Source organism: Leptonychotes weddellii, chromosome 12, assembly GCF_054177405.1.
Source record: "Leptonychotes weddellii isolate Sample4059 chromosome 12, ASM5417740v2, whole genome shotgun sequence".
Lineage (NCBI taxonomy): Eukaryota > Metazoa > Chordata > Mammalia > Carnivora > Phocidae > Leptonychotes > Leptonychotes weddellii.
In genome coordinates this window covers 56,219,066-56,238,943 of record NC_138380.1, presented here as the reverse complement: position 1 = coordinate 56,238,943, position 19,878 = coordinate 56,219,066, and the positions used below count along the sequence as shown (strand labels likewise).

At 37.0% G+C, this 19,878-nt stretch overlaps 1 protein-coding gene across 1 annotated transcript in view; it reads right to left on the bottom strand.

Moving 5' to 3' along the window:
- The window catches only part of VWDE (von Willebrand factor D and EGF domains), a 68,843-nt gene extending 51,751 nt beyond the window's left edge, over positions 1-17,092 (bottom strand). The window contains 3 exon segments of the mRNA XM_081800924.1: positions 4,145-4,376; positions 7,184-7,368; positions 17,032-17,092. Coding sequence (XP_081657050.1) covers positions 4,145-4,376; positions 7,184-7,368; positions 17,032-17,092 — 478 coding nt within the window.
- Positions 17,093-19,878: the final 2,786 nt, after the last annotated feature.

The window sequence follows — 19,878 nt, the reverse complement described above, 5'->3', positions numbered from 1 at the left end:
CAGTAGGAGGACTTGAATATGGAGAATAAAAGAAACAATTCTGAATATTTGAGCTTGAGAAACTGAATGGGTGGAAATGGCACCAACAGGAAAATTTTTTTTAGGTTTTAAGGGCATGTCATAAAAATGCAAATTTTATGTATTGAGTTTTTAAATTCAATGTAAACAATTATTTCGGATGATGGTATTCTCCGGTGTAAAAGTTTTGTTTTCATTTTTAACAGTAATCAATATTTCTTAAAATAATGTAGGTGTATTAATGGGTTTTTTCCCACTGAAACACCTACACAGTTTTCCACAAATACTTGGCAATAAAAATTAACTATTTTTAATGACAAGAATATTGAAAAATACTTGAAAAACATTTTTCAAAATCTCTCATCTTGGCCACTCAATGAAAGTGATGCATCTCTCTGGATTTTCTCCTTCCCAATGAATAACACTAGCTCTGTTAGCTGAGCAGATGCTATCCTTCCTTACTGAACGTACTGCTTTCAGCCAGGGTTAGCTGGCCAGCAGCTGTGTCAGGAATGTGACGATTTACTGGCTCAGGCTCTCAGGATAATTCTCCTAAGATTTCTCAAAGCACAGAGAATAAAATGAAGAGCTCCCTAAATATCAGGCCCTGCTGCCTTTCTATATCCATGTCTTGCTAGGCTCTCCCTCACTCTCTGCGGTCCAATGTCTCTGTGATGCTTCACTCTCGGAAGCCACACCACACTCATCGCCTTAAGGCCTCTCCCGTGCTGTTGTTGCTGTCTGGGAGGCTCTTGCCCACACTCTTTATCTGACCCGGGACTGTTAACCCTCAAACTCTCAATGTCATTGCCCTGCTCTCAGAAGAGGCTTTCTCAAGGTGGCACCCCATTATAAATTTCATCCTCCCTCACCTGCGGTATTCTCAGCTACAGCGACTTTTAATCTTCTCATTCACACCATTCGTTTGCAATCTGTGGTTTCACGTATACTCTTTGCCATTGTTTCGCCGTATCTGTTAGTTGGGTTTTTTTTTTTTTTAATCTGGAGAGCCTAACAACCTCAGGATGAAAATGTTCATAGGTGTTATTCATACAATTATTATTGTTACCTGAATCAAGTGTTTGCCTAGTTCAAGAACACTGATCTACAGCAGTATCTCCCAGCATTTTCAATCTCCTACATATGGAGGTCCAGATAACATAGAAGGGGGAGGTTGGTTTCCTCCCATCATCTGGTCACATATCAGCACACTCCCTCCACGTCCCCCCCACCCCCGAACAAAAATAAATCCCTCAGTTATCAGCTTCATTCTTCTCTATGCAGCCCAAGTAAAAAAAATCATCATTATGTAGTTTCTTTCTATTTTGAGCTCCTTGTATCTGAGGAAGTTGGTCACTAGTTCTATTAAACACTTCCAGGGGCACCTGGATGGCTCAGTCGTTTGGGTGTCTGCCTTTGGCTCAGGTCATGATCTCCAGGTCCTGGGATCAAGCCTCGCATCAGGCTTCCTGCTAAGCAGGGAGTCTGCTTCTCTCTCTCTCTCTCTCTCCCTCCGCCCTTCCCCACCACTCCTCTCTCTCTCTCTCTCTCTCTCTCAAATGAGTGGATGAAATCTTAAAAAAAAAAAAACACTTCTATTAAACATTCATTTGTTGAGTCCTTACTTTGTTCAGGACACAAGGTCACGAGACCCTGATGTAAAGGGTACATGGTCTTTAAAGAGTTCATAGTCAATTATAATTGAGTACAGAGAAAATGAACAAACAAAAACTCATTAAGTTCAATTATCTATTGTGAGCTCCATGATGGGTATTATGGGAGGTACCCACAAGCGCCCCCATTCCTGGCATCCTTAGTCAACACCATTATCAGTGGCAGGCTCATGAATCTGGTGTGCATTTTATGTCTGTATATCTCATGTCCCCTCTTACAGAACAGGCCAAAATACAACACTTCATTTCTCTTTCTCCCCAACTGATGTGTTACTTTCCTATCTCAATTGCTCAAGCAAATAACCTAGGCCTTGTCCTTGGTTCCTTTCTTTCCATCTTCTCCCATATCCAATGCCCGAGCTCTGCTTCCAAAAGACATTGCAACTCAATAATCTCTTTCCTTTGCCACTAGTCTAAACCATTTCCTCCTCCCCCAACTTTTGAGCAAACACCATCTTTCCATAGCCTCCTAGATGGAGTCTTACTGCAGGAATAGTGGCCCTTTAAATACAATCCTTAGGTCATATTCACCTACTTTAAATCCCGTAAGATTTTATACTGCAGGTATAACTAAATCTAAGTTCTTACCATGGTCTACAGACCCTAGAGATTCTGTCCCCTTCCTACTCTTCTGACTTCATCTCTAAAGTCTCATCCAGTCTTCCCGCCATGTTGTTCCTCCTTCAGTTCCTTGAATGGCCATCTTCATGCCTATCTAAGGACACTGGCATTTGTTGTTCTTTCTACCTGGAATGTTCTTTCCCCATATGTTTTCATGGCTGGCTCATTCTCATTCAGAGCTGAGCTCAAGTTCATCACCTATTGAGAGAAACCTTCTTCAGGTATTCTCTGTAAGATAGCATCCTTGTGCCAGTCAATCCCTATTGCATTGACCAGTTTTCTCTAATTTGTAACACATACTGCTTTCAAAAATAGTTTTATTTTTGGTTTGTGATAGAACATTTTATTTAAAATTAATTTTAGACTCACGTAAAAATTATGAAAATAATACGGAGATTTACCTGTAATAATACCCCTTCCACTAATGTTCACATATTACAAAACCATGATACACTTCTTTTTTTTTTTTTTAAGATTTTATGTATTTATTTGAGAGAGAGACAAACAGAGATAGCGAGAAGAGAGCATGAGTGGGAGGAGAGAAGCAGGCTCCCGCTGAGCAGGGAGCCCGATGCAGGGCTCGATCCCAGGACCCTGGGATCATGACCTGAGCTAAAGGCAGATGCTTAACTGACTGAGCCACCCAGACGCCCCAAAACCATGATACATTTGTTAAAACTCAGAAACTAACCTTAGAATTCAATTCTTAAATAAACTGAAAACTCTATTTGGATTTTACCAGTTTTCCACTAGCATTCTTTTCTGTTCCAGTAATCAATCCAGGATATCATCATATTGCATTATTCATCATGTTTCCTTAGTCCTTTCCAATCTGTGACAGTTTTTGCACTCTTTCATGGCTTTTCATGATTTTGACACTTTCGAAGACTATTTTTCAGGTATTTTGTAGAATTATTCTCACTTTGGATTTATATGAATTTTCTCATGATTATATTGGGGTTATGGCTTTTAGGGAAGAATACCACAAAGGAGAAGTGCATCTTATTGCACGTTATCAGTAGGTACCCAATATCAACATACATTATCACTGGTGATATTAACCTTGGTCACTTGATTAATATAGTGTCTTAGCTTTCTCCACTATGAAATCACTATATTTTCCTTTCTATAAACAATACTTATATATAGTATATATTATTTGGAAGCAAATCACTAAGTACAGCTCACAACCAAAACAAAAGGAATTAGGCTCCACCTTATAGGTGGGATAGTAGTTACAAATATTTGCATTAGTCTTTAAGGCAGGTTTGTCTCCTTTCCTCCACCAACTTATTTCTCTAATCATGCCTTGATATAGTAGGGACTCGTGGATATTTATTTTATTCTTTGGGTCATATCCAGTTTTTTTTTATATGTTGTCTGAGGCACTCCACTAGAATGTGAGTTCCATGAGGGAAGATACCCCATTTGTCTTGTTCATTACCATAACCATAAGGCCTAAAATAATTCCTCGCAAAGGATAAACATTCAATCCATATGAATGAATGAAAGATGAAATACTATCAAACACATTTTCATGATATCTTTCACTCACCATCTTTCATCCCTTAACTGAAAAGAGTGAAGAGGCATGAGGAAACCAATGAATTTTTAACACACTCAATCATCATGTTCAATGGGAGGGAAGAATCCTAAACAGATTTGGCCAATTTAAACCAGAAATTTAGCTTCACTCTAGCAACAGTGGCAGACCAAGACTCTTCCTGAGATCTGTATTATCTCAACACAACCTATCCAGAGAATGGCCCCAACACACCAACACACACAGTTCTGTGATTAACAGTTCATGTATATTACTCATGTTTTCTTACCTTGTGCACAATATCCCATACATCCCTGAGTGGGCTGCAGTAAGTACACAAAAAAATTTCCACAGTTTCTTACAGACACTGGGATTTGAAAAAGGCAGCAGTCTTTTGTAGCACTAAACAAAAACTTCCATGTGGCACAAGCTGTCAGTTGCTTGATCTCTCCAGGTGAAGGCAGTGTCTCTGAATCTCTCAGAGACAGCCAGATGGGCACCTGTGTTCCACAGTGATTCACCTTTTGCAACAGAGAAAATGAAAGTTGAAAATCCAACTTATTTTCACACGATAGGTAAGTCAACTTTGCACTTTCTTCTAAACAACTTTCAAATAATAAACTATCATTTAAAAACTCTAATAACTTGTGCCTGTACTATAAAAGGAATTTTATATAGTTACTAAATTTAAAGAATACTAAATTTAAGGTTGATTGCTCATAATTAATATAACCTCATTCCATTTAAATTTATTCTATGTTACCTTTGTAATGTAAATAAGAGAAATTTAGTACCAGATAACTTACCACCATAGTGATACATTCTAAGATAAGGTAAGTGAATCTGAAGTCATCTTAATTTATTTATTTTTTTTTATTTGAAGTCATCTTAATACAAAGCAAAAAGATCAACTCACCTTGGAGATTTTTTTCTAAAATTACTGGATATAGAATATGTAAGATTACTAGAGGAGAGGTGGGTGAGGGGATGGGGTAACTGGGTAATGGGCATTAAGGAGGGCACTTGATGTAATAAGCACTGAGTGTTATATGCAACTGATGAATCACTAAATTCTACCCCTGAAACGAATAATACACTATAGGTTAACTAAACTGAATTTAAATAATTTTTTAAAAAGAAGTTAATGTATAGTTCAGGAGGCATCAAAAATCAGGGGAGAAGGAAAGGACTGTTCAAAATCTGATGTTGAAATAATTGGTTGGCAATTTGGAAAAGAAAAGCCTCATTTAAAGCCAATTATCAAAATCATTTCCAGATGGAAAATGAAATTAAATAGAAAACTAACCCAGGAAAAATAAGAAGAAACTATATATGATTTAGGAAGGACCCAGGCACTTGCTAAATGCATGACCTCAGGCAAGACACTCAACATCCTTCCCTTTCGTTCTAGATGGATTGTAGTACCCACCTCACTGTCCTGTGGTGAGGTATAAACATAATTAGGTAGATAACATAATTTCTACATAGCAATGACTCAGATTGTTAGCCAGATTATAATGCTCAGTATTATGATTATTTCCATGCTTAAAAGCAATGGAAATCATAAGGGAAAAGATTGATAGTTATTCTTAGATGATAATTTTAAAAAATATAAGGCAAATAAGAGTAAATAAGAATTAAATAAGAAGAAAAGTATTTGTTAATAGCATAGTTAGTATATTATTTATTGTCACATTATTATATTTCTTATTTTATTTTAATGATATAATATTATCCACTTAAGAACTGTAAGATCATAGATGGGTAAAATACACAATCACATAATTCACAGAAGAAATACAGATGCCTAATGAATACATGAGAGTATTCAGTATTAGAAAAGGTATTTTTATCTATTACTCCTGAAATAAGAAATTAGCATTATATTTTTAAAAAACAATTATATAAAATCTTCAAAAAGACATTAATAAAGCTTCACTAATTTTACTTATAAAATAATCTTACTAAATACACTGAAGTATAACAGTGATTTATATACACATTTGCTAGTTGCAGAATTACTTATAGCAAAAGCCCAAAGGTGCACACACAGCAAAGGTTTATATAAATATGGTATATACATATGACAGAAAATTATTTTCAAGATTAATATTAAAGAATTTTCAACAGCAGTGGAAAACACTAATGCTGTAACTACCTGAGAAAAGCATGTTATGCAATTGGACATGTAGCATGAACCTTACAGAACAATATAAAAAGACGGAATGATAGCAAAATGTTCATGGTAGTATGACTGTGGGGGTCGATGATGAATGAATGTTATGCTATTAATAGTCCTTTATTTTCTAAGTTTTCTATAATGCACATGAATTACTTTAATCATAAATAAACATTTATTTACACAGACTTGTATTATCCTGTAGAGTAAAAAAAAAAAAAATTCTACCTATTCTCCAGGTGGATCCTCTAAAGCCTTGGCTCAAGTAGGGAATGAGAATGGAGGCAGGGAATTCTCCCTGGGGCACAGACCCAGCGATATCAGTTCACCTTTACATTTGTGTGAGATTCTAGATTCAATTATAACTAGTTCAGCCAAAGAAAAAGAGTACAAATATTTAAGGATGTAGTGAATTTCCTGTAATTTCCTCAAATTTTACTTTTAAATTCTGATTTTTTTAGTTTCTTGCAAACAAAATGCCACAAAAGTGACAAACAAATAAACAAAAAGGGAAAAATAAGACAGCCACAATGTTACAACTTAAATACTCTTAAAATTTGATTATCTTTCCCGAGTTTTTTTTACATTACGTTTAAAAGGGAAAATAATTCCTGCTTCTGCGTAATTCACAAAATGTGGGTAACAATAAGGAGAATGAAGAGCCTTCACATAGAAGGAGCCTTCTATATTTAAGACTTATAAGGACTTGAAGCACTTAGAAAACACAGTATTTTACTGTTTGCAAGTTACTTACGGTAAGTACAGGAGCCCTGGAGATGGGTGGCCTGTGATCCAAACTTGGCTGTTTGGCCAGCTGGGTAACTCTAATAGGGGTGTTTCCGCCTAAGAATCTGTGTTTTCTGTGCTCTCTAATGGAAATGATGATAGACTATATTCTAGAGTTGTTGTAAAAACTGTATCAGATACTGTAGGTAAAAAGCCTTGGTGGACTGCATAAGCATAACATTAACTATTACTATTATTATTAGAACAGGGAATATGGCAATACTCCTTTGTATTAACTCAATCTAGACACAAAAGTAAAATCATATTTCAGAGTGAGAAATAAATTGGTTGTAACAAGATTCAATCCTCATATGAAAAAATACATAAGAAAATGCACATGTAGTTCTTAGTGAGTTGAAATACCTCAACACATTTGGTTGGCATCTCAGCAGGTCTGTCAAAGATGAGAAACCGATACCATCTGGGAGAAAGGGAATGGTCACATATCAGGTCTTGAAAGGGAGAACGCTGGAGGTGCACTGAGTCAAAATGCACACTTCTGTAAGGGCTCTGAAGAAACTGGTGTCCCCCAGGAGCGCACTCCTGAGCTAGGATGGAAACACAGTGTCTTAAGTATGTGTTTTCTTCATTAACATAGATTAGTCCTCAGTTAAAACTGATTCTCCCCCCAAATTAAGCAAATAACCTACAACTGCACTAATGACCATCTGAAATGTTAGTAAGTCAAAGATGACTTGCATTTTCCATAAATGCAATAAACCAATCAATAAACTGTAGAATGTATTTTTGAGGTATTTAAGTTTCAAGAACTGTATTTTCATTTAATTTGGACAAGCAATACTGTTGCTCACTGTTGATTTAGGATTTGCTTATTCTTACCATCTGAAGTCACAGACCCTGCAAAGACTCCTCTTGAGAGTGGCCCTCTAGATCTGACTGCCATTATTGACCCTGCATGATCCATTTCCCTCCCTAGCAGTCACATGCCCCCCAAGTCCCATCTCTGCCAAGTCCTGGAAGGCAACAAAGTAAATTAAGCTTTTTATGCCAATCTAATTTTTGCAAAATGCCCTCCTACTGAAGTTTCCTGCATTCTTTAGTACAAGAAAGAATATAAAGTTTTCAGTTTTTCTCTTCTTTTGAAGAAAAATTTTATTTTTAAGGATTTTAAAGTATTGAAATCCATTTTTATTACCAAGCACAGGAAAAGGAATGGGGTACAGGGGTGCAGTTTTGAAGGAGAAACAAGAAAAGACCTTGGAGAAAGGGAGATTCTGTAGTTTAGGGGGTTTTTTTTGTTTTTTTTTGTTTTTTAGGAAAGCCATTTTCTGACCAGCACTTGGCCTGGAAGATACTTTTTCTGTCAAGTCCACAGAGGCAGAACATAAAGCTCCTCTCCCAGCAAGAAGAGAGAAACATAGGTAGTAACCCTAGAAATATATCCTGGAAATATAACTAGAAATAAAACTCTTGTTTGAAGTTCCTGTACTCTCAAATTATAGGAAGCACAAAGAACTGTCCTTGGATACCATAGTTTCTTGTTGACAGAGTAGGTAGAAAATCTCCTAATATTAGCTATTATGTATGTTGAAAGAAACCACTATAATACAGATAATATCTATAAAATAGAAATGTGAAAGAAAAATTCAATCATTACTAAAGTCCCTCACTTTGGGAAAAATTTATCTAACTGAACAAAAACTCTCAAACATTTATTACATAATTTTAAGTTACAGAAGTGTTTTTAAATCAAAATTTCTGAACTTAAGTTAATAAGAGCACAATAAACTAGAGATATTAATTTGTAAGTCAATCTCATAAGTCTAGCTTATAAAAACTGTTACTATAATTTTTTTGCTTTTTGTTATTTGCGGAGATAGCAATTAAACTGTACAAAATGTATTGTTCTTCAAGACAAAAAGTCTCCCCGAAGAATTTTTTGTGGTAAAAAAATTTAGGAATGAGCACAAAAGGTTTCTCCTCCTTCTCTCTTGCTCCACCAGTTTTCAGCTTCCCTAGAAAAATATAATCCAAAAAGCACTATTGACTTTGATCATCTCAAACTGTCAACACTAGATAAATATTTCATAAAATGTGTATGGCTAGAACTCAGGGGATATGCTATCATTTCATTTAATTTTGAAGTAACTCTAAGATCCTATCACTACCCCAGCATTGTACCTGGTTAGAAACTAAGGAAAATATTTAAAGAGAGATTCTAGTGAGGTTTGCATGAATTATTGAAACGTTTTCGCTGATCATCTTTCCTGCAATAGAATTTTGTCTTGGGAAAAAAGTCACTAACTCCACCTTTATTTTGTAGAGTATTTCTCCTTCTTAAATGCTTCTGTAGCGCTCAAATTTCCTCTGACTTTGCACTTTGAATAATTGTTTTCTAATCCAAAGCTAAAGATGTAATAAATGTAGTGGCAGTCACAGCATAATAGTAACAGTGATGTGGAAATGTTGGGGTTTAGAGCAAATGGTCAAAAAAGAATTGAGACGTCTTCAGTGCAAATATGTGGTTTTATTAAAGCATGGTGACGAGACCCGTAGGCAGAAAGGCTGCACTTACGTTGTGCCAGGTGACCAATTATATACTTTTAAGTTGGGAGGGGGTTAGGGAACGTGAAAGTCTGTAAGGAATTTTGGAAGCAAGGTTTTTAGGACCTTGAGGGGGCTAGCTATTGTTAGGAAAAGGTCATTTATTACTGTCTAATAAAACCTTAGTCATAAGACCCTTCAGATGTATTATCAGTGGGCCATATGCTTGGGGATGATTGCTAACATGTATCTTGGGGGTAGAGACAAAGGAAATCTTCAAAGGAATATTTATATGTTAAAGGAGACTTAAAGGATCCTGGAGGTTGGGTTAATATTAATGTAAAGTTGCCTTTTGCCCTTAGCAAAGTATTAACATCGAGGCAGTTAAGTTCCTAGAAGTCACTCTGCCTGTCTCAAGGACTTGTCAGTGGGTTTTAAGTTGTAAGGAAATTTAATTTTTTCTTTTGCCTTTGTTCCCTACATCAAACAATACTAAAGAACTACCTAAGATTTACACAGAAAAATTTAAAAATTTACTTATTTTTTATTTTATTTTATTTTAGAGGAAAATTCTTAATTCATATAATTAATAATAACCCATATTTTGCATTGTTCATTTTTTTTTCCAAAAAATCTACTTGTCTTTTTAAAAATGTTCAAGGTCTCTGTAGAAAATTTTAAACTCTTATTAGCAATGAACAAGCCACACTCTTAAAAACCTCATTACAACCTTAACTCTACAATGCAACATACAGTTAACTAAGTGAGAATTATAAGGATGGTTCTGGCTCCCATTTGGAAAATTGGGGACTTAGCTCCTCAAATACTAAAAGAGCTCTACAATTAGAGCTCACTCATTAGTCAACTTTATGACATGAATGATGCGCTAAGCTTTCTAGGAAAATACAAATATAACTTTTCCCTCATAACAAAAGTACATATAAAATATACATTAAAATTGACATTTCCATTTATTCTGTCTTTCCTAATAGGATTCAAATAAGTGAGATAGTATATAATAGAATCTGTAATATCTGGATTTCAAATACTTTGGGAGAATGTGCCAAGTTATAAATAATAGCTACATAATGATACAATAAGAAACTGGTTTTCTAGTTTTGTTTGTAGATATAAAATAATCTGTACTAGATTGTTTTCTAGTTTAACACCATAGCCAAGATTCTTTATGATTCATAATTGGTGGACAAACAAATATGTTAGGAAAGTAGATAAATCACTGTACTTTTAAGAGATGAATATGCTTAATGCCTGAAGACAGGTACTTCATAATATTTGAGTTTATAATTATAAAACCTTTGGGATATTGCCCTATGGGAATTTCAAATATTTGTGAATTTTTTTTAATTTGTGTAGCTTCCCTAAGGCTTCTGATATTCAAAATAAGACTATCAGTTCTGCAACAACACAAAAGGCTAAAAAGCAAGGTCAGATAGAGAGTGACTAGATTGCTAAATCTCTTTACTTTGCCCTCCATATATCAAGAGGCAAAAACTGAATGCCTCTTGTAAAGTATACAAATAGATTTAAAGTAAAAGTATGGAAAATATCATACAAACAGCAACCACAAGAAAACAGGATTGGCTATATTAATATCAGACAAAAAAATCTTTAAAAATGTTACTAGAGATAAGGAGGGGCATTTTGTAATGAGGATAGGTTCAGTCCATGAGGAAGATACTCAGTTATGAATACACATACACGCACACACACACACACACACAGAAGGAAAAAATGCCTACTTCAATGGTAATAGTTGGAGACTTCAATACTCCACTTTTTTTTGAAAGATTTTATTTATTTATTTATCCGAGAGAGAGAGAGCAGGGGTGGGGGGGGAAGAACAGAGGGAGAGGGACAAGCAGACTCCACACTGAGCATGGAGCCTGACACAGGGCTCAATCTCACAACCCTGAGATCATGACCAGTAAAAATCAAGAGTCAGATGCTTAACCGACTAAGCCACCCAGATGCCCCACAATACTCCACTGTCAATATGAATAGAAAAATGGGCAGAAGGTCAACAAAGAAATACAGCTAGAACAATACTATAAACCAACTTGACCTAACAGGTATCTATAGAACATGCCTCCCAACAACAGCAAATAAAGTTCTTCTGAACTGCACATGGAACATTCTTCAGGATAGATAATACACTAGACCACAAGATAAACCTCAATCAATTTAAAGAAGATAGAAATCATGCAAAATGTGTTCTTTGACCATAATGGAATGAAATCGTAAGTCAACAGCAGAGATAAATTTAAAGAGCTAAAAAATATGTGGAAATTAAACAACCTAGATAATTGATGGGTCAAAAAGAAATTAGGAAGGAAATGAGAAAATATATTGAAAACATTAAAACAAAGATACAATATACCAAAATTTATGAGATGCTGCCAAATTAGTACTTAGATGGAAATTTATAGATCTATATGCCTACATTAGACAAGAGTAAGATCTCAATGTAGTAAGCTAACTGTAGTAATGTAGTAAGCTAACTTTTCCAGTAAGACACTGGAAAAAGAAGAGCATACTACATCTTAAGGAAGCAGAAGGAAAAAAAGTTTAAAGATTAGAGAGTGTATTAATGAAATTGAGAATAGAAAAACAATGGAGAAAATCAATGAAACAAAAAGCTGGTTCTTTGAAAAAATCAACAGAATTGGCATTATCTCTAACGAGACTGAGAAAAAAAAAAAAGACGACTCAATTGCCAGAATTCGAAATGAAATAGGAGACACCACTACAGATTTATTAAGGAATATTATTACAGGGGCGCCTGGGTGGCGCAGTAGGTTAAGTGTTGGACTCTCAGTTTCGGCTGAGATTGTGATCTCAGGATCGTGAGTTTGAGCCCTGCATGGGGATTCACGGTCAGCATGGCATCTGCTTAAGACTCTCTCTCTTTCCCCCCGCCCTCCATCCTGTGCACTCTGTCTCCCTCTACAATAAATAAATAAATAAATAAATAATTTTTTAAAAAGGAATATTATTGGGGCACCTGGTTGCTTTAGTCGTTTAAGCATCTACCTTCTGCTCAGGTCATGATCTCAGTGTCCTGGGATAAAGTCCCACATTGGGCTCCCTGCTCCGCGGGAAGCCTGCTTCTCTATCTCACTCTGCCTGCAGCTCCCTTTGGCTGTGCTCTCTCTCTCTCTCTCTCTCTGTCAAATGAATAAATAAAACCTTAAAAAATAAATAAAAAATAAAAAGGAATATTATTACAATAAATTAGGTAAGTTAGAGACTGACAAAGTCCTAAAAAGACACAAAGGACAAAACTGACTCAAGTAGAAATAAGCAATCCAAATAGGTTTATATTATGTGAAAATACTGAGTTAACAAAAAACCACACACCCATAAAGAAAAAGGCCAGATTCAGATGGCATCAATGCTGCATTCTACCAACCACTTAAACAATAATACCAGTTCTTCACAAACACTTACAAATAATATGAAAGGATGGAATACTTCCAGACTCATTCTATGACGCCAGTATTACTCTGATACCATAACCAGAAAAAAGATATCACAAGAAGACTGCAGACCAATATATTTTTGAATATGGATGCAAACATCCTCAGCAAAATATTAGCAACGTGAATCCAGAAATTAGACAAAGAATTATAAACCATGACCAAGTGGAATTTAAACCAGGTGTGTAAGGTTGATTTAACTTCCAAAAGTGAATTGACATAATATACCATTATTGATATAATAAATAAAAATTCACAAGTGCTTTTCAAGAGATCCAGAAAAATCATTTGAAAAAAATCTAACACCATTTTTTGATACATATACCAAACAAACTAGGAATAGAATGGAATTTACTCAACCTGATAAAGAGAATCTACAAAAAAAAAAAAAAAAAAAACAAACCCACAAAACTAACAAACAAAAAAAACCTTCCAGTTTATATCATACATGATGAAGAAAGACTGGGTGCTTTCTCCTAAGATTAGGAATGCCCACTCTCCCTGCTTCTATTCAACGTGACTTCAGATTCTAACTAGGACAACTAGGCAAGTTAAATAAATAAAAGGTATCCAGATTGGAAAAGAAGTAAAACTTTCTCTAGTCACAGATGACATGATCTTTATGTAAAAATTCCTAAGAAATCCACACACAAAAAAGTTACAATGAACAAGTTTAACAAGGTTTCAGGATACAAAATCAAGATACAAAATTTAATTATACTTTTATACATGTGCAATGAATAGACTAAAAATGAAATTTTAAAAATCGATTCCACTTATATAGCTTCAAAAGAACAAAATACTTAGAGATAAATTTAACAAAAGAAGCCCAAACTTACACTCTAAACATCACACAACATTGTTGAAAGAAACTGGAGATCTATATAAATGGAAATACATCCTGTTCATAGATCAGAAGATTTAATGTTGTTGAGATTGCAATTCTCCCCAAATTAACATGAAGATTCATCAAATCCCTATCAGAATACCAAGTGACTCCTTTGTACAAATAGGCAAACTAATTCAAAATGCATATGGAATTTCAAGGGACACAGGATAGTTAAACCAATCTTGAAAAAGAAAAACCTAAATAGGAGAAATCATATTTTCCCATTTCATAATTTACTACAAAGCACCAGCAACCAAAACAGCATAATGCTGATATAAGGATAAACACAGATCAATGAATAAAATTGAGAGTCCAGAAATAAACCCATGTTTCTATCTATGGTTTTCAACTAATTTTCGGCATGGGTGCCAAGGTCATTTAATGGGGAAAGGACAATCTTTTCAACAGATGGTGCTGGGAAAATAGGATAGTCACATGCAAAAGAATAAACTTGGAGCCGTATGCTGTACCATATATAAAAATTAATTCAAAATGTACCAAAGACCAAAATAAAAGAGCAAAAACTATAAAATTCTTAAAAAAAAAAAATGGGGTAAATCATCATGACTTTAGATTTGGCAACAAATTCCAAGATACAACAAAGCGCAAGCAAGAAAGCAAGAAAAGATAGATAAATTGGATTTTATTAAAATTAAAACTTCCATGCTTCAAAAGACATCAAGAAAGTGAAAAGACAACTCACAGAATGGGAAAAAAACTGCCAATCACAGGCGCCTGGGTGGCTCAGTTGGTTAAGCCACTGCCTTCGGCTCAGGTCATGATCCTGGAGTCCCGGGATCGAGTCCCACATCGGGCTCCCTGCTCAGCAGGGAGTCTGCTTCTCCCTCTGACCCTCCCCCTTCTCATGCTCTCTCTATCTCATTCTCTCTCTCAAATAAATAAATAAAATCTTTAAAAAAAAATTGCAAATCATGTATCTGGTAAGAGAATTGTATCTATAATACATATATCTCTTATAACTCAACAACAAAAATAACTCCTATAACTCAACCCATTTAAAAAAACTGTTAAAATATCTGAGTAGTATTTCTTCAAAGAAGGTATACTAATATCCAATAAACACATGAAAAAAGCTTGCCATCATTAGCCGCCAGGGAAATACAAATCAAACCACAAAGAAATGTCACTTCATACAAATAGGATGGCTAAAATCAAAATCTCAATGTTGACAAGAATGTGGATGAATTAGAACTTTCATACACTTCTGTGGGACGATAGAACAGCACAGCCACTATGGAAAACAATCTGGCTGTTCCTCAAAAGGTTAAACAGAATTATTCCATGATTCAGTAATTCCACTTCTAGTTATATATATGCTTAAGAGAAATGAAATCACGTGTCCACACAAAAACTTATACCAAGGATGTTCAAAGTAGTAGTAATTATAATGGCCCAAAGGTGGAAAAACCCCAGATGTTCATCAACTGATGAATGTACATACAAAATGTGGTAAATACTTAGAATGGAAAACTATTCCACCATAAAAAGAGATGAAGGACTAAATATGGTACAATATGAATGAACCTGGAAAACATGACGCTAGGTAAAAAAAGTCAGTCACAAAAGACAACCTGTTATGTGATTCCATTTATATTAAATATATAGAATAGGCAAATCTATAGAACAGAAAGTAGATCAAAGATGGCTTACAGTTGGAAAGATGAGAGGGTAATGAGGGAATAGGGGATCGAAAGCTAGAGTACAGTATTTCTTTTCAAGGTGATAAAAATGTTCTAAACCTGACGATAGTGGCTGCACATATCTGTGAATATGCTAAAAACCAGACCACTGTATACTGCAATAACTATCGGACACTGTAAATGAGTGACTTGTATGGTATATGAACTATATTTCAATGAAGCTGTTTGAAAAAAATCATATTTTCTTCCTCTCTCCTATCTCTATTAAAGATAAAAAAAGTTAGACCAACTTTACCATGATATGAGCTTAGAACCTGGTAAGGGTTAATATTTGCCTTCAGTAGAGAGATTATACAGCTCTAGAGGCAAGAAGGGATTCTGTGATCTATAGTCAACATTGAAGCAGATTGTCTTTATAAATACTGGTCATTTTTCTGGAATTATTTTATCTAACCAAAACACATGCAATATTTAATGTTATTACATGTATGTTTAACAGTTATTCAGGAAGATCTAGTAAATCTGTAAGCAAACCAAAGAAGGTATAGACTGAGGGACGCCTGGGTGGCGCAGTTGGTTAAGTGTCTGCCTTTGGTTCCAGTCATGATCCCAGGGTCCTGGGAGCAAGTCCTGCTCTTTGCTCAGTGGGGAGCCTGCTTCTCCCCCTGCTTTCAGTTCTCCCTGCTTGTGCTCTGTTTCTGTCTCTGGCAAATAAATAAAATCTTCAAAAAAAAAAAAAAAAGGTATTTCAGGAAATAATAAATTGGGTTTTAATATTATTTTAAATATCTTACATGAGAGAGTGCTTGCTCCTCCCCCTCCCTTTTTTACAGAGCACATTTACCTTAGTAAAATAGACTGAGATCAACAAGATGATAAGACAAAATTATACCCTAAGCAATTATAAATGTTGCACGTAATTCTTTTGAAGTTGTACACAGATTTATTTCTGAAAAATATAAGTAAATTTATAAGAATCAGTCACCTTTCACTTAATATTCCTATCTATATAAATACAAAAAACAATCAAGAAGAGCTAATTAATGTTTTAACTCCACTGAACTCTAAACTTTTTCTTTGTCATGGATTAAAGCGGCGGGAGTGACACTATTTTTTTTCCTAGAGATCTTTTACAGCAGCAAGAGGGATTCTAACAGATATACTAAAAAATCATACACAAAACTTAACTTATTGATTTATTGTAGGGATAAAATGTTCGTCAATTATTTATTTCCAGCGGTGGGGTGGGAGTGGCGTAGAAATCGCGCAGTTTGGAACTGAACTCTCTTCGGATAATTCGGATCCACTTTCCGCTAGGATGCCTGGCAGATCCAGCACAAGTTTCTTACAGTAAATTAAAGGGACCTTAAGACCGGGATATCAGGAGGAAACAGAAAAGGGAACAGTAACAGTACTGAGGGTCTTAGAGAGGGAAAAGAGGAGGCAACAACCTCCTGAGCGCAAAGAAAACATGGAGAGCTGAAAGGGTGCAAGCTGACCATTCAGACTGCGGTAAGGGAGGCCGGAGGGCAGTGAGGGACAAAAATCAGATGCCGCCATAATGATGCGCAAAGACGCTCCACGTGCCATCCAGAAGTCAGCCCCCTTCGCCCAAAGGCCGGAGTGTAGTCCCAGCGCTCCCCTCCGCCTGTGCCCTACCTTGCCGACCTTGCCCCGGGGCCAGGAGCAGCAGCGCCAGCGGCCAGAGCCGGCCGAGCATCGCTGCTGCTGCGCGTGGGGACCAAGGTGTCGCAGAGCCTGGGCTGTGGGTGCAGGCAGGATGGGGACACCTCAGCTCTCCTATCACAGGCCTCTTTCAGTCCGTTCCTGCTAAGTCTTCAGGGTCGCTGCGTGTTCTCGCTCTAGGACGCGGCAGTCCTTCCCAGGAATAGCTTTCGCGATGCCGCTGTGCGCCGACGTCTCCCTCCGAAGCCCCGCCCACCCGACGGAGGTCACGCCCACTTCCCTCCCGGGAGACCGCGTCCTGCGCCCGGCGGCCGTGGCTCCACCACCTTGGATCTCAACCGCACTCGCACATCCAAGGGGCAAGCTCACGGGGTATATAGCATGGCACCTCGCGTCTCACTGTCTTAACAAATGCTTTAAGAAAACTTGATAATCCTAGAAATTGTTCAGATGTACCTCCAATAAAAGCAGCCTTGCGAGGTTCTGTTGGAACCCTTGATTACACCTCTAGACGGATTCTTAACCTGGTAATTGGGGGTGCTGGTTTGCCTCCAAAGGCACACATGCTTCTCAGAAGTTGCCCCTGTCACCTTAGGCCTCGGTGATGAAGGGAGGAGGGAGTGGAGATTAATGTTGCAACACTGGTAGCTCTTTCCCTCTGCCTCTATGACAGTTTTGAGAAGTGGAAGGGAAGCCATTGAGACTTCCAAACACGCGGGGTTAGCCATCTTGTATTTGCTGGTTATCCCAGTGTTCTTTCAGTTGTCCAATGGTGACCCAGTAACTCAGGATCCTTCCGCACATGGTCACACGACTCCCAAGTTTGCCCCGGGGGATGGTCTTCATTCTGAAGTTATCTTCGTATGTGTGGTTGCCTCTGCAGAAGAAGCAGGTGCCCACCTTAAAAAAAGAAAACAAAACAAACAAAAAACCCCACAACTGTTTCTGCATCATTCTATGTCATTAAATGGAACCTCACTTTCCTAGTTTTTCTTTGGCAGTCTCAGTTCTTGAGTCCCCTTATCCATCACCTGGGACTTTGCCCTCAGAGCTGGTACCTGAGGGGAAAGAAGACACTAGTCAACAGAAGGCAGCCCCAAGGTCCTGGTGGGTTCCAGGATTCAGGCCACAGTTCCACCTATAGATTTGGAGGACTGAGGCATGGATGAGGCATGGTGATAAACACAGGAGATGCCCAAATGCATAAAGAAGTTCTTCTAAAAATAGTTTATAATTGGGCGCCGGGGTGGCTCAGTCTGTAAGTGTCTGCCTTCGGCTCAGGTCATGATCCAGTCCTGCATCGGGCTCCCTGCTCAGTGGGGAGTCTGCTTCTCCCTCTCCCTCTGCCCTACCCACCCACTTGTACTCTCTCACCCACTCACTCTCTCTCAGATAAATAAAATCTTTAAAAAAGTAGTTTATAATTTTTTTATTTGAAAGAGAAATTGGAGGGGTGCCTGGGTGGCTCAGTCGTTGAGCGCCTGCCTTCCGCTCGGGTCATGATCCCAGATTCCTGGGATCGAGCCCAACGACAGGCTCCCTACTCCGCGAGAAGCCTGCTTCTCCCTCTGTCACTCCCCCTGCTTGTGTTCCCTCTCTCACTGTCTCTCTCTATCAAATAAATAAATAAAATCTTAAAAAAGAGAGAGAGAGAAATAAGAATTAAAAATTAAACCTGTTTCCAGAAGTATAAGTATTAACCCATTTTGGAAAAAAAGTCTTTGCGGTGAACAAAACTTGTGTGTAACCCCCACTTACATGCAAAGAAGGCACCTAATTATATATAGAACAAAAGTGAAAAATACCTTTTGGTGGGGTTGGACAGATGATTTTCATCTTCAGGCCTAATTATGGAAGAACAATTTAAGATGAGCAGGATGAAAACCCAGAGAAAAAAAAAAAACAGTGAATGCATGCTACCCTTTGTGTAAATATCAATGGCACTGGGAAAATGCAGTAGGTATCACCGAGAGAGAAATAGTATAGAATGTCTGAGGGAAGATGAAATGAAGCCAAGAGTCAGTAAGTACAATGTAACTTGAATGAAGAGAAAAGCCTATCAACAGAAACTTTCAAATGATGATTTTTTTGGGGGAGGGGAAAATGGGACCCAATGTATTTTTGGGGAGGGGGAATAACTCAACACTTGTCAGGTTCATTTGCAAAATGAAGATGAACTTGTCTGGGTAAAACCCCCCAAATTCAGGGGGGCAGGAAGACACAGCAAATTAAGTGCACAAACCTTGGAGTCAGGACACCTGGGCTCTAATCCTAGATCTGCTACCTATTTACTGGCTGTGTAACCTTGGACAGCTCAGCACACTTAACCTCTCTTAACCTCATTTTTCTGCACAATGGGAATGATGATAGTAATACCTACTGCACAGAGTTTAAGAAACAAAAGTATATATATGGGTGGGGATGGGTGCTGAGGAGGAATCTGAAGAGAGAGCACTTAGTGTCTGGTGCAGAGTAACTAAAGTGAATGCATATAATAGTTTACTGTTAATAAAACAAAGGTGCAACACCACATAATTATTCCTTTTCTTATATCTTGTTATTATATAAAGGTGCATAGTTTCTCAGTGTTACCCTGTAACAGTGTACAGTATAATTTGGAGTGAACTTATTGAAAATACATGTTTACATAACATACGAGTTCCCTGACCAGTGTGTGTTTTACTAAATGAGAGAGTCTGGCTCTCAGATACATCTACTTTTTTTGGCAATAGCATCAGGAAGATAATGGCATTACCAAATCAATACTTAAGCTTCATAAATTAATGTCTTGGCTCTGGTTCTGAGTTTATATTCAGGAGG